At 44.0% G+C, this 16,242-nt stretch overlaps 1 protein-coding gene across 4 annotated transcripts in view; it reads left to right on the top strand.

Moving 5' to 3' along the window:
• Positions 1–14,997, top strand: part of CCDC149 (coiled-coil domain containing 149) — a 111,860-nt gene extending 96,863 nt beyond the window's left edge. For all 4 annotated transcript variants that reach the window (XM_055245806.2, XM_055245807.2, XM_063619754.1 and 1 more), the window contains one exon: positions 9,726–14,997. In XM_055245806.2, coding sequence (XP_055101781.1) covers positions 9,726–10,156 — 431 coding nt within the window. In that variant the 3' untranslated portion in view covers positions 10,157–14,997. The remainder of the gene's footprint in view (positions 1–9,725) is intronic.
• The last annotated feature ends 1,245 nt before the right edge of the window (positions 14,998–16,242 follow it).

Here is a 16,242-nt window from a genome sequence, read left to right as displayed (position 1 = left end):
GCTTTATTCCCACCTTCATCCTGCTACCATAGAATAAAGTTTTTGGAGTACCGTTTCATCACATTTGTGCCATGCTCAAAAATCCCAAGTGGCTCTCCACTGTCTTGCACTTAACTTCTCATCTCTGCAGCCTGGCCTAGCCTACCTTTCCAACCTCATGATTGTCTGCCCTAAAAACTGTACCCTCAGCTAAGTGGACTAACCAGCTGTATCAGTTAGCTATTATTGGGTAACAAACCAACTCAAAATGTAGAACTTAAAGCAACAACTATGTATTGTTTTTCATGAGTCTTTGGGTCAGATGGCTGGTTTTGCTAATCTAAGCTAGGCTCTGCAAGCTCTCTCTTGCATATGGATGAGGGAGTCTTGCTGAGCTGAGCTTGGATTAGCAGAACCGGAACCGCCCATCTGACCCAAAGACTCGTGAAAAATAATGCATAGTTGTTGCTTTAAATCACTCATAATAGTGCATGGAGTGGTAAGAAGACCATTTCTTATCACTGGGTAAGAAGACCCAGATGAGCCAACAGGTTTGAGAGCCTAATCATAGGACCATAATAGTGCATGGAGTGGTAGAAGCCTGGACAGATCTGGGATTTGAACAGAAAGGTTACCCCCCAAGTACATGTGGGGAGAATTTCTAGAGAGAGACCCTGACTTTAATTGGTTCCGCACCAGCCAGAAAGCAAGGCTGGGTCTTTGCAGCCAGCCTCATGTGGCTGCTTGTAAGGCTCGCCTGGAACACCATGACCCCCTGTGTGGTTTGGAGCATGTCTTGGCTGGTGGTTATGCCATGCCAGGATCCAATGTCCACATGGAGATCCAAAGCCTTCTGTCTGTTCTGGGCTTGCTGAGCCTCGGGGTGGACCTGGGCCTGCTAACCTGAAATGGAGCATGAACCTGGCTTGATTTTTACAAGGGCGGTGTAAGTCGTGGACTGATTCAAAATGATAGCTTCCAGAGTTGCATCATTAGCTCTCATTGTTCCTACCCCATCCTCCGACAGCGCTGGGTGGGAATAAGGAAGCGTTTATGCCGTGGCTGTCAGCGTCCAGGATGGCCTCATCACTGTCGCATCTGTGATCAATTCCAACAGAAAGCAGCGCGTGCTTGGGAGGACAAAGCCTATCAGAGAGCAACTAGCAAAGCAAGATGAATCGCCTCTTTGGGCCAGTGGCAGTGGGGAGTGGGGGACACATTTTTGGGTGATTGGCAATTTTTTTAACAAAGAGGATACTGTTTCTTTATCTTTTAGAGGAAATAATTTTTTCTTTCCACACTATTTGTGTCATAATGCTTTTGTAGCCGTTGATTGCATCCTCATCATTGATGTGTATCATTATTAATAATAAGTATTAATAATTGTTTGCTAAAACACTGAATAATTACTATTATTTTTAATATTTTCCCACTCTTGGCTGGTTCAGAAATCTTTTGTAGAAATAGCAATGCTATGTGTCTATCCTTAAAAATAAAACGCCCACAGCTTAAGAGTTAAGATTCTAGAATCTTTAAAGGAGGATTTTGCTCCCACAGCAAGTAACCAGAGGTCCCAGTGATAGCTCAATGCTTGTGACATTTTTAGTAACCTTTTTTTGTCTCCTGATAATGACTTGAGTATAATTTGGGGGTATCTTTTGGATTAAAAAAAAAGCAGTCTAAGGGTGGCTCATACTTATAATCCCAGCACTTTGGGAAGCTGAGGTGAGAGGATTGCTTGAGGCCAGGAATTTGAGACCAGCCTGGGCAACATAGTGAGACCTCATTTCTAAAAAAGAAAATTAAAACATTATCTGCACGTGGTGGCACATGCCTGTAGTCCCAGATACTCGGAAGGCTGAGGCAGAAGGATCCCTTGAGCCCAGGAGGTTGTGGCTGCAGTGAGCTGTGATCGTGGCGCTGCACTCCAGGCTGGGACAGTGTGAGATCCTGTCTCAAAGAAAAAAAAAATTAAATTAAAAATTTAAATTTAAATTTGAAAAAAATGGGGGAGTGGGTTGGTAAATCCTGCTGTTGACTTACAGTCCAGTCCTAGATCCTGGCTCCTGTAGCTCTGTGGTCCTGAGGCTCTGAAAATCTAGGCTTTCTCAGAAAAAGTAAACAGAGTAGGATTACAGCCTGAGTTCATGCCTCTTATTGTGGCTGTGTTTTAATCTCTAATGAGGACTGCAGTGTTGGCCCCACACGCACCCCCCTGCACCCACTGCTTAAAAAGTTAAAAAGTTCTCCCTGCTAATCTCAGAGGTTTACCATATTAAAAGAGACTCATACCTTTGGACATGAGCAGAATGTCATCTAACGAAATGGCACAAGGCAAAATACCAGCAACTGAAAGTCGCCTGTGTAATTTAGACTACCCTCACTTAGATATAAATTAAGGTAGAGAAGATTAACCTGACCTACAGTAAAAACACACCACAGATGGTTTAGGGGTTAGGTTGTTATGAGTAAGGTTAATTAATTTTTCAGGGGCACTGGAATATACTATTAAGTGTCCTGGAAGAAGTAATTTCATAAGAGTAATTTCCAGAAGGAGTGTATTCGTCTCACGTTGGTGAAAAATTTAGCTGCTGAAAGTACCGTAATTTACTCCTTTTAAATAGAGCCTCCCCACCATGCTGGAAACCTGCTCATTTTGACCCGCTGTTTCTCATGTCCCCTGTATAACAACTACAAAAATTTTCATCTGTGAGTGTGAAAATTATGTGATTGCTTCCCTGAGCTACCTTAGATGTAGATAAATGTTTGTGCAAGTCAGAAATCTTTATCTTTCTTTTTCAAAAGTACCGTTTTAAGAACTTTTAGAGTAGCAACCTGAATACAACCTTAAATGAATACCATAAATTCAAGGATTGCTTTCATATATTAACGAATTACATTTAAAGATATGTACTAATATTTTCATGGATTCATGCATTCATGTATATTGTTCATATATTCAAACATGTAATAAGCTATTTATTATTGAGTCCCCACTATGGAACAAGGTGAAAAAATTAATCAGGCAAGTTTCTATATTTAAGGTAGGAATATTACTTCTGGCCAGATTTAATCAAATAGGCATCATGGAAGATGTGGAGGTGGAGCTGACTCTTGAAGTTCATCCCTGGGACATACAAGAGAGAATGATAGTCATGGAGGAATCAACTTTCTAAGTATAGGTGCTGGGGACAGGGGTGGGTGACATGAAGGGCTCAGTGTGGCTGGAGTAGAGGGAACAAGGGGAGGAGTTGGTTTGCCAGGTAGAAATGTAGATGGATGTTGAGTCATGGAAGGCCTTGAATGCCAGGTTATGAGCTTAGACTTTGTTCCCAAGACACTGGCAGCCTTTAAATGATGTATAGCTGGGGAAAGACATGGTGAGATTTGTGCTTTGAGCTTGCAGTGCTGCTCAAACTGAAGTGTTCACCCACATCACCCAGGATCTTATTAAAGTGAAGATTCAGAACCAGTAATTCTGGAGTAGGGCCTGAGACCCTGCACGTTTAATAAGTCCCCAGGTGATGCTGCCACTGCTGGTCCATGAACCACACTTTGGGTAGCAAAGCTTTAGGAAAGGTTCCTGTCTCCCAATAGGTTGGATTAGTGCAGGAGGAGACTAGAATCAAAGGAACCTATTAGAAACCAACATACCTCATCCTGGCTAAACAGATCTGAATAGTTGTTTTTTTCAAAATCAAGGCTTGATTTATTCACACATCTAACATTTGCGCATCAAGAACTAGCATGCCTTATCCTGGTATGTATGAACAGATCTGAATAGCTATTTTTTTAAAAATCAAGGCTTGCTTTATTATATTCATGTATTTCATTGTGAGCACAAGTAATGGTCTCCTTTGCAGATACAATGCTTACTGAGGCTGGTGAATTCTTAGGAGAATAAACATAGTTGTGACTAAATGCAGGCTTCAGAAAGCATAAAGTAGATTTGGTCAAAATTCTGTCCCTGGGATTTGTCTATGGTCATCAAAAAGGCTAAAGGAAATGGAAACTTATTTTGAATGTGAAAAGCAAATTTGTATCGGGAGAATTAGAGCTATAGGGTGTGGCAACAGTAGCCAGGACCCACTTTACTCAGCTGAAACCCACAGTCCTCTTCCCTGTTGATACTGATGTTTGTTATCCCATCGCTGCTTCTGTCTAGGATCATTTTCTCTTCCTTGTGCTCCACCCTTCATCTTGGTAGTTTCATTTTAGTCTTAAAGTCCCTCTGATTTCACTCGTTCATTTCTTCTGGAGCTTCTCAGAGTTTTTACCAAGGTTCAGTCATTTTAAAACTTTTAAACATTTGGTTAATAAATGCTCAAAAGTTTATTTAATTATGTAATTAAGAAATGTTCAACACTACATACCATGCATATCAATCAATACTTTTATGTCGTATCAATACTTTTATGTTGTATTAAAATTAGAATGGATCACAGATGTGATAACATTGTTACATGTTGCAGAAATTCTAAGCTCCATTTTAATTCAAACTTGTTAGATTATATTTCCTTTTTAGGTTTTATATATATATATTTTTTTTTTCTTTTTTTTTTTTTGAGATGAAGTCTAGCTCTGCTGCTGAGGCTGGAGTGTAGTGGCTTGGTCTTGGCTCACTGCAACCTCTGCCTCCTGGGCTCAAGCGATTCTTCTGTCTCAGCCTCCTGAGTAGCTGGGACTACAGGCGTGCGCCACCGTGCCTGGCTAATTTTTTGTATTTTTTTAGTGGAGGCGGGGTTTCGCCATGTTAACCAGGCCGGTCTTGAACTCCTGACTTCATGATCCACCTGCCTCAGCCTCCCAAAGTGCTGGGATTACAGGTGTGAGCCATGGTGCCCGGCCCTTTTTAGGTTATATTTAACCTAAAGTATCTAACCACATGCTTAGACTTATGTGTTTTTAAATACACATTTTTTCTAAATTATATAAATAATCCTTGTAAATTCATCCTATAAATTGTCACCACATACCTGTCACCTGCCAGGGTCTGAGTTCCAGAAACACTGGGCATGGTTTGCCCTTGCCTTCTGAATGCTTACCTGTTCATTGGCTGAGGGGATGGTCTAAAAGTCACATCCAGCTGAACCTTGGGGAAACATGCCTCAGCAATTTATCTAGAAACCTTAGAAATCCAAGCCATGTTTGGTATTGGGCAAGGAGAAGAGTGGGCAGATGCAAGGAACATGTCTTAGTCAGTTCAGGCTGCTGTAACAGACTACCATAGACTGAGTGTTTTCAACAAGAAGCAGACATTTATTTCTCATAGTTCCAGAGGCTGGGAAGTCCAAGATCAAGGTGTTAAGAGATTCTGTGACTCAGGAGGGCCTTCGTCCTGTTTTGCAGATGGCGGCCTTCTTGCTGTATCCTCAAACGGCAGAGAAAGAGGGGGTTCTGGTCCCTTTCTCTTCATGTAAAGGTACAAATCCCATTATGAGGAACCCATTTAATGACTCATCTAACCCTGAGTACTTCCCAAAGGCCTCACCTCCAAATACCATCACACTGGGGATTAGGGCCTCAATATGAATGTTGGGAGGACACAAGCATTCAGTCTATAGCACTGAGGGTGATATGGTTTGGCTGTGTCCTCACCCAACTCTTACCTTAAATGGTAATCATCTCCACATGTCAAGGGTGGGGCCAGGTGGAGATAATTGAATCATGGGGGTGGTTTCCCCCATGCTGTTCTCTTGGTAGCAAATAAGTCTCACAAAATCTGATGGTTTCATAAATAAGAGTTCCTCTGCACACGTTCTCTTGCCTGCTGCCATATAAGATGTCCCTTTGCTCTTCTTTTGCCTTCTGCCATGATTATGAGGCCTCCCCAGCCATGTGGAACTGTGAGTCCATTAAACCTCTTTCTTTTATAAATTACCCAGTCTTGGGTATGTCTTTATTAGTAGCATGAAAACAGACTAATACAGAGGGACAAAGACAGGACTTGGCATTGACTGGTCTTCAAGGTCTTAAGCCCATGTGACTATGAAGCATTACTGAAACTGCAAACAAGAGGGACTCTGTGGGGGAAAACTATCTTCTAGAAAGTGCCAGCAGATTTTCCAGGTAGAGGATCCTATTGGCAGCCAGAAACATGGGTCTGTAACTTCTACAAGAAGCGAGCAGAGCCATCAATATAGATCTGGGAGCTGTACTCAGAGGCAGAAATTAAGGTCATGTGATAGCTAATGGGTGAGAATGAATGAAGAGAAACAGATGGCAGATCACTGGGGGAAATGCCCTCAGAGGGGCCAGAAGGAAATGTCAGAATCAACAAAGGCAACTGGGAAGGCATATGTAGGAGGTTGAATACTGACCCTCAAAGATTTCAGGTCCAATTCCCTGAAACCTGTAAATGTTACCTTATATGGCAAAATGACTTTGCTGATATGATTGATTTATGGATCTTGAGATTAGGAGATTATCTTGGATTATCCATGTGGGCCAAAAATGCAATATCATGTATCCTTTCAAGAGGGAGGCAGGAGAGAGATTGTGCACACACAGAAAAAGAGGCAGTGTGACCACAGCAGCAGAGATTGGAAGGATGCAGCCACAAACCAAGGAATCCTGGCAGCCATCAGAAACTGGGAGAGGCAGAAAATGGATTCTGCCCCAGAGCCTCCAAGGGAGCACAACCCTGGTTTTGGCCCAGTGAATTTTTTTTTTTTTTGAGTCGGAGTCTCGCTCTCTCTCCCAGGCTGGAGTACATTGACACAATCTCAGCTCACTGCAACCTCTACCTCCCGGGTTCAATTGATTCTCCTGCCTCAGCTTCCTGAGTAGCTGGGATTACAGGCACACACTACCACACTTGGCTAATTTTTGTATTTTTAGTAGAGACAGGGTTTTGCCATGTTGGCCAGAATGGTCTTAAACTCCTGACCTCAGGTGATCTGCCCATCTCAGCCTCCCAAAGTGCCAGGATTACAGGTGTGAGCCACTGTGCCCAGCCGCAGTGAAATTTTTTTGGACTTCTGATTCCAGAGCTATAAGGGAATGAATGTGTTTTGTTTTAAGCCACTACGTTTGTGGTTGTTACAGCAGCCATAGGGAACGAATACAGCATGCTCACAGAACTAGATTGAAGGAGAGACTACAGGGAGAAACAGCTTGCGAGGAGCATGTGGCTAATGGGAAAGTATGCTGCAGGGTGGGGAGGGGGATGTAGACCTCACAGGCAGGGGGTACTCAGGATAGCCTGAAGGATCAAAGGTATGAATCAGCACTGGGAAGTGGAAGCAGTGGATATGGGTTCCTAGCTCTACAGATCAGTGTAGCAAAGGAAAGATGAGGTGATAATGGATGGTAGAATCTTGGAGGTTGCATATCTTGTTTTATAAAACAGGAATACAGCACATGTTAAAAAATATAAATAGCACAGAAAAGTGGAAAATTAAGCTTAAAGTCTTCCTCCACCCTTGCTTCTTGCTGCGGTCCTCAGTCTGCTTTCCAGAGACAACCTACAATTTTTAGTGCATATTATCAGAAAGAATCTCGCAACTTGGCAAGTAAATCTGTATACATAATCCCCTGTTGATGAGCACTTGGAGTTTTCCAGACTTCTGTTTTTAAAAACAGTGTTGTAGTGTGTATCTAAGAACAATGTATCTTGAAATATCTGGCCTATAAAAGAGTCTTACTAATTTTTATTTTCTTTATTAATGTATGATTGTACCTGTTTCCCTGCATCCTTCTCAACACTGAGCTTTGTCAAACCTTTTCATTTTTGCCATTCTGATAGAGGAAAAAATACATTTTGTTGGGACTTAGATTTCTGCAATTTTGAGTGATGGTGTGAATCGTTTAATATGTCTGCTCTCAAAGTTTCTATCTCTTTTTCTGTTTCTCTCTTGCCCATTTTCATTCAACATTTACATACCTGTTGGAAATTGTGGTGCATTCAAATGAACAAATTCCGTACTCATAAATGGGTAAATCTTTGTGGGTAAATCTCACAAACATCATGTGAAGCGAAAGGACCCAGCACAGTAAGATTCCTGGATATAAAGTTCAAGGACCAGGCAGATCTCATTTTAGCATTTTAAATAGGCTAATGGTTATCCTTGGCAGCAGAAAAGGCACTGGAAAGGGGGTCCAGGAGTCCTGGACTTGGAAGTGTTTGCAGGGGTTGGTAATATTTCGTTTCTCATCCTGGTTATATGGGTGAGTTCGCTTTGTGAAAATTCATTGAGCTGGATACATAAGTTCTGTGCACTTCTCTTTATGTATATTATACTTCCATTTATAAAAGAAAGGGAACTATTTTTTAAATATTTTTGAATGCTTAGAATGTGTCAGACACTGGATGAGTCAGATGAGGCTCCTGTTCTCATGGACTTAAATTTAGAATGAGATAAACATGTCAAATGTTTAGCGCAGTGCCTAGTGTGGAAAAGCACCCAATAAGCATTAGCTGGGAGGATTTATTTAAGACAGGAGAGAAACTGATCAGTGCATGTGGAGACCTAATGGGTGCGTGACATGGCTGGGAGGACACGTGTGATGAAACTGTGTGAAATGAGGCTGCAGAGTGAAACAGGAGCACATCAGCGGGACCTTGTAAGGGCCTAAGCGAAAGGAAATGTATCCTGAAAGTGACAAGGCTCCAGCAGAAGGTTTTAAGCAGGAAAATGGCATGGCCAGATGATGCTCCACATCCTTTCTAACCTGCTGCAGTTCTCTATCTCCCCAAGTTCCAACTTACAGCCTGAAAACATACCTGCACATATCTGATAGCAAGCCCCAATACAGTAGGGTTCTGCTGTGGTTCCATTCAGGGGTACCAGAAAATGTTCCTGGGGGCCCCTCATTCCTGGTCCAGGACCTGTGCCCAGGCTAAACCCAGACCCATTGTGGCTTTGTCATACCTTTCTTCACTGTTTAGCCTGAGGGCTGAGAAGAGATTGGCTTCTGGGGAAACTCAATGTCTGTTGTTGAATGAATGCACATGCCCAGGTACTAAGAGCTGGCTCCACCATGCTGCTCCCCACGTATGCAGAGTAACCATTGCTGGTTAGGTCCAGAAGGGGCATCAGAGAGTCCTATCCTGATCACAAAGCAAGTGAGTAGGGAAATGAAGGCTGGACGTCAGCACTTTAGGGCTCCCCCTTCTCTCCCATGCCCTTCCTGTTGCAGTGCTAGAATTTCCATCCTATAGAGAAGTGGTTTAGGGACAACAACTCAACAGGGGAGGGAGCTAGAAGCTGTATTTGCATATAATTTATTTGATATTGAGGAACACCAGGTGTCTGCATTAAGGAATGAGATACTGATGGAGAATCGTGGAGAAGGGGTGGCACTAAATCCTTCCTGAACTATCCTTCTGCTTCCCACCCTCAATGCAGCCGGAACCTTTTTTCATTACTAACAAGCCCTGGCTCTGAGCTACAGAACCAACAAAACCTTCATCCTCAATTTAAATATTTAATGGGCACAAGGAGCGGCCATTAGAGAATGGAACAGAAGCTAACCAGGTGCCTGGAAAGGATGGATTATGACATGGCCCAAGTGCTCCCTTGCCCTCTGTTAATAATGCAGGAATCACTAGAATGCATGCTCGCTGGTTTCACCTGGGTCCTGTATTCCCCTTCGGCTCCAGTGACCTGCACAGGGAGCCAAAAAAGTCTTGCTCCTTTTTCAGAGGCCCTGTGCTGGTAGGCTGGGCGGGAGGTTGGCAGAAGAGGGGTGGTGAGGGCTGACTTGCTGACAGAGGTTTAATGCTGTCCTCGTTCTGTTTTCAGGGGAGGCTCAGAAGCAAGAAGGAGATGAAAGTTGTGCCGCTGCTGAGGTGTTGACAGCGCCTGAGGATGCTGGGAGGCCCGCTGTCAACTCCCCAGCAAATCAGAGTCGCGGGAACCAATGCAAGCTCTTTCATCCTTCATTACCCCAGTTACCTTCTGAGGAAGAAGTAAACAGCCTTGGAAGGGAAATAATTAAACTGACAAAGGAACAGGCAGCTGCAGAACTGGAAGAGGTCAGAAGAGAGAGTCCCATGGAGGGTCAGAGGAGTGAGATGGGGCCAACCCCACCAGGCCTGGCCATCCAGGGGGAGCTCCGTAAATCTCACCTGGACTCCTTCGAGGCCAGCCAGCCAGCAGCTGAAGCTTCCACACCGGAAGATGGCAAAGGGATCCCAGAGGGCAGAGGCACGAGGAGCACTGTGAAAACCTGAAGGGGAGAGGGATCTGACACAATGACACATTGAAAGCCCCAGAGAGGGTCAAGAATGAAGCATCGGAACGGCGCGCCCAAGTCGCCTTCTCCTGAAACGCCTCCGAGTCTGCAAGTGAGAAAATGCACTGATCCTGTTGCAAACTGTGAATATTCTGATGATGCCAGTACAGTTTGATTTATTAAATGTAGGTCCTCAAGCTTCTCAGTGTCAACTCTTTTCTGCCAGAGAGCGCTACTGTGAACAGGGCCAGGCCCAGGAATCGTGTCCACCATATGGCTGGTTTTCAGCATCCGTCTTTCTGTCAGCTTTTGTTTTATCAGAGATAAGATGTTTTTGTATTAGCATTTAATGTTATCAATCAAAATTACAGGAAGAGCTAGAAACTGATGGGGTTTTTAATCAGGTCCCCATCTTGGTCAAGGTTAGGCAGCTGGAGAGGAAGGTGTAATTGAGCAGAATGGCTGCACCCCATCAAATCAGGGCCTGGTAGGACTGCCTGGCATGGGTGTGCTTGGCATTGTACCCACAGCCCTGCTGTCATGGTGCAGACTGGCAGGTGGAAGGGGCCTTAAGCAGGGTGAGAAGATGGGGCCTCTGGGTTGAAATCCACGGCCCCTGTTGAGGCCTGTGTGCTGAGTGTCAGAGCTGAAGTTTTCTAGCTTGTAAATCTGGAGAATTAACTGATGTGAAGTGATTGGGAGGGGTGAGCATAAAAGCTGGGGAACAGGACTCCCAGTGGTGGTCTGTTTTTTTTGTGTGAGATGAGATGAGAGCTACAACCTGGAAATGCCCATTCTCTGCATTCAACCTGTCTCACATACAGGATTGTATGGCCATTTCAGGTTTGGGAAAGATCTACTTGCTGGGAGCCAGTCTAGTTTCCCACACCACCTGGAACTTCCAAACTCTTTACTCCTTCAACAGAATGCTGAGCCTGCCTCATGTGTGCCACCAGGTATGGGAATCTTAAAGACAAGAAACAGAGCTCATGACCTTTTATGGGAAAAAGAGAGGAAAACAAAACAACTTCACAACCGCATGGCAAGGAGGGACGTGGAAGGACATGATCCAGGGATGGGAAAGGAGGGCGTGATCAATCCTAGCCGGTTCTTTCCTTTCAGATAAAAATTAGCTTTTCTAGGTGGCATCCGGCACTGCAGAAAACTAAAAGATCTTCCAGCCATAGCTTTTTCCTTCCCTGGAAAGCCTGAGACTAGATCCCAAAGCTCAGAATGCGTCTGAGAACCAGAATCACTCCTTTGAGAGGCACTCCTTGCAGGAAAAAGAGAGGTTCCCAGAGTGGTAGACTGTCAGTGAAAATGCATCCTAAAAATTCAATGTTTATACCAGGCTCGTGACACTAAGATGTGACACCTGGACACGAGGGGCCAGCCACACGGATACATCCCGCCCAGATTGCATCTCCGGGAATCACTCTGCTAGCAGAATGGGCGCCCCATCCCTTACTATGCTGCTCCTCCTCCAAGTGCAGCCCAGAAGGACCCAGGCCTTTGTCTGATGCACACTGGGTGGGCCTCCCACTACTTTAGTTGAAATGGGAGCATGCTGGAGTCAGCGTTCTGTTGCTCCTGGTGAGAAGGACATCCCATTGACCCCTGACCACCGGGTCCAATGTTCCATCCTTCCTTCTGTCCCAGCCTATCCCCCTCCCCACCAGGCCCACCCCCACAACTTCTCCTCAAGGGAAGTTGCTCCCGCAGCTGGAGGGCTTGCACAGACCAGCAGTCATAGAAATCATTCTTCCTGCTGGACTGGGCCTTAACTGCCTGCAAATGTCCAGCACTACTGCATAGGATGCCAGAGCCACCAAAGGAAAACACAGCCAAGTTTAATATAATAATAATAATAAAAGGAAAAATCTCAGCCTGCAGAACTCTGGTTTTGACCCACCATCGGCAAGATGTACATCTTCAGGGCCTGTTCAGCACCTTCTGAAAAGCAGGGCTCATAATAGACTCCAGCACATTCCATCAGAGTCAGGAAAACTGCGGTAAGTCCCAGAGAATCTAGGGTGCAGGGCAGGGAGCAGGAGTCGTAGAGGGTGATAACCTAAACTGTGTGTAGTCAGCTGGGAGGGTCTTACGTTATTACGTGAAATGAGAGCCAGTAAGTTAGTTGATCCTGTCACAGATGTAACCATAATACCCCATAGATACGTGACACATGTGTCCTGCCCCTGCTTTCCCCATCCAACATGGTTCTTCTGTTCCACAGACATTAAAGGGGGTTTCTGCAATTACTTACAGCTGTCTTTTGTCTTTTTTAGGATCATAGTTTAAGGTTGTAGCATTCTGTCCCCTACTTCACTAGATAACCCTGCATTAGTCGTGGTCCTCTCAGCTTCAAGCCACACTTAAGAGAAACTTAAGCAGTAGGGAAATGAATTATGTTGTATAACAGGAACTTCGAAAGTAGGGCATTCTGGGACTATACATTCAAGAAAGTTGTCATGGTTCTAGGTTTCCATCTTCCTGCTCTTCCTGCTGTGTCAGCTGCTTTCTCATGATAACGAGGTGGCTGCAACAGCTCCAGATAACACCTGTTCAAAGGCAGAAGGAAGTTTCTCCCCACATACGTGTGTGTGTGTGTGTTTCAAGAGCGAGAAACCCAGTTCCTGTCACATTTTATTGGTCAGAACGATCACCTGGGGCCTGTGGTTGCATGTGACCTTGTCACATGATGCCACATGACAATGTCGTAACCATTCCTTAGCAAGAGAGATGATATTACCATGATCCGTTTAGGTTCACCAAGATTCACCCTTAAGAACTGAAGAAGGTCCTGTCGCTAGACATTCAGACTCTAAAAGGCTGAACACCAAAACAGGATCATATCTTGGGATGTGTGAGAGAGTTGGGAATAGACAACCAATGGTGTTGTCTCTGAACCCCATGTCTTTGTGTTGCTGCATAAAAAGCCAGAAAATCATGTTTCTGATGAGTTTGGAGTTAAGGGGAGGGGCTATGGTTGTTTGCTCAGAAAAAGGCCATCTCATCCCCCCTCCCTGGCATCTTTCTGATCTGTCCTGTTTTGTAGGTGGAATGTTCCCACCTTTGTTTGCCCATTCAGACGTGTTTGTCCTTCCAGCTGGATTGCCAGCAGAATGCAGAGCAGTCTGGAGAAATGAAACAGAGCTGACAAGCTCTTAATGAAAGCTTGTTTGCACACCCTGCCTTTCCTGTGATCGCTCTGTACCTGAGAGCCTCTAGGTGTGGATTTTTACATGAGCGTTTGTCTTTCTTTTAATTAAGGCTTGTAGAAATGGATTGGTTTTTCTAAACCAGGCATTTCTCATCCCTCACTCTTGCTCTTCCTCTTTCCACACCTTCTCTGCCCACCTTCCCCTCCCCTCCCCCTTCCTTCTCTTGCTCCCACAGCTATTCCCAAAGCCTCTCTAGCCGGGAGGCTCCTGATGGCCTCAGCTCAATGCCGGCTGGACCCTCCCCGCTTTTGGCAATCTTAAGCAAGCTAAATTAATTTGCCCATCGTTGCTCCTCTTCTGTGACCTCCCTCCCAAACATGCACCACCATCACGATGCAAAGTGCTAGAAAAGGGCTCTGCTATCAGTTATTCACATGTTGGAGTAAATATTTTGATGTGTTATTCCTACCGGGAGCCTTTGCACCCCGGTTCACCATATGGCATGAAAAGTTCTGTCTCCTCTTTAAGGAATGACAAAGACCAGCTACTTACTCACTGAGGTGATCTTCTCTGTCTCTTTAAAATTACAGCATGCCTTTGCCCCTGTTGGTTTTCACTCCAAAAAAATGGGGTGCCCTCTTGGCTTTGTTGTTTTCCCACAGCCTTGTGGATGACTTGGTACCCTACTTCTTTTTTTTTTTTTTTGAGGGTCTCACTCTGTCACCCAGGCTGGAGTGCAGTGGCGTGATCTTGGCTCACTACAGCCTCCACTTCCCGAGTTCAAGTGATTCTCCTGCCTCAGCCTCCCGAGTAACTGGGACTACAGGCGTGCACCACCATGCCTGGCTGATTTTTGTATTTTTAGTAGAGATGGGGTTTCACTAGGTTGACCAGGCTGGTCTCAAACTCCCAACCTCGTGATCTGCCTTCCTCAGCCTCCCAAAGTGCTGGGATTACAGGCGTGAGCCACTTCGCCCAGCCTGTACCCTACTTCTTTTTGAAAAAGAGAGCACCTTCTTCCTCTGCTTTCATTCTGAAGCCTCCATTTAAAACACTCCTCCTCCTTAGCAATAGTGAGGATCCCTTCAGACTAGATAGGATGTCAAAAGGCCAAAGCATTGCCCCCAACACACTCCTTTAATGTATTCCCTTCTTTGCAGGTGTCTTCCTGAACAGAGAAAAATTTATAGATCAGAGAGATGCAACTGGGAGCTCCGTAGTGAATCTAGTTAGAAATGAGAAGCAGAAAAAATAGGAAAGACCCATCTCTCAATATTGTGGTTGCTTCCCAAAACAAAACAAGTTGATACAGCATGAAGGCAATTTAAAATGATAGATATGGACATGCTGCCTTACATTTCCTATCATCTCTTTACTAAATGAGAATTTTTTTGGATGCATAGGGAAAGTTTGCATAATATTGAAAAGTTTGACTTTCTGGAATCTATATGAGCTCAGGAATATATTTGGGGATCTTAGCAGAGGTCGGTGGTAGCCTATTAAATCTAAAACAATTGGCTTTGTTTTTAAAACCAGCTGCTATTTTGTAGTTTCATTTAAAGAAAAAGTACCTTCTATTCATTTGCAGAACTTGCTTTATTGGATTCTATGGTCATTGTGTATCATAACTGTATCTTTTTTGTTACCTGAAATAAAAATGTGGCAGTTTTCCTGATAGAGATGATTAATTATCTTTATTGTTTGCTTCATATTCCACCCTCACCACAGGGCAAGCGGAGGCTGAGCATGACTTCTGGCATATTGCAGCAACTTATCAGTTGCAATCTGTCACCTAAAACTATTTGATCATATGGTAGTCATGAAAAATATGGAGAATGTAAAGATTTTATGCATTCAGTCAAAAAAAGGCAGATCTAAAATCAGTTGGTTTATTTCCTGCAGTCTTTCAAGTTGACCAAAGCACTCACTGATTTGCTCTATTTTCTTACGTTTTTAGTATTTCTGTATCTATGCACTAAAAAGCCCCACTCAGAAAAAAAATCAGTGCAATTCTGAGAAAAAGCTTATCCTAAACATCTAAAGATAGCATTTCTAATTATTGTCTACATTGTGTTTAAACTGTGCAAACTTGAGCATTATTCTCACTTTACCAGCTGTGTCTAGGTAGAGTCATTACATCAAACGCTTCTAATTTTACAAAAAGAAATCAAAACAAGCGTGTGTTTCAGTCCCAGTGACAAATGCAAACCCTGTGAGTCAAATAGGCAAACTGATTAGCAAGCTGGCTGGGAAGTCAAAACAGCAAATATAAGGAGATTAACAAAATAGATCTGTAAGATGAGAGGAGTAAAAATAGACTCCAGGGGCCAAGTGGGGTCCGGTGGGTGGCTCTGGTGGCACACATATGGTTCTGTGCCAGGAACCAGATGTCTGCCTTTATGGCCCACAATCTTCCCTTCATCCTAGGTTCCCTCTCCGCAAGAGATGGGATCGCAGAGTTCACGTCATTCAGTCTCTCAATGGATGCAGAAATCCTTCTCGGGAACCTCAGAGGTAGCAACTGTCCTTCATTTGAATCCTGGTTGCATGATGCTCACTGCCTTACACGGCAGCCCCATCTATTTATTAGTAGGTAGCTATTTTTTGGATCTTAGCCATTGTTATTAATTAGATACTTATTAGGTCCTTATTTGTTGTGCATGCTATGCTATGCACCTCTCGTGAATAACACTTGATTTAATCTTCAAAACAATCTGGTATGATGCTCTTATTTTACCTATGCTCAGAGAGGTTAAGTGACTTGTTCAGGTCACACAGTTTGTGAGTGTGGTAGTGCTGGGGTTCAAATGGGCCTTTCTACCTGAGTCTGACCTGTTAACCATCATGCTATATGCATATCTTTGCCCTTATGATGAACTGTAATTTGTCCTCCTATTATTTCCTTTTTTTTCGTTTGTTT

Source organism: Symphalangus syndactylus, chromosome 16 (genome assembly GCF_028878055.3).
Source record: "Symphalangus syndactylus isolate Jambi chromosome 16, NHGRI_mSymSyn1-v2.1_pri, whole genome shotgun sequence".
Classification (NCBI taxonomy): Eukaryota; Metazoa; Chordata; class Mammalia; order Primates; family Hylobatidae; genus Symphalangus; species Symphalangus syndactylus.
The sequence above is the reverse complement of the archived record's forward strand: the minus strand, read 5'-3'. Positions and strand labels throughout refer to the sequence as shown.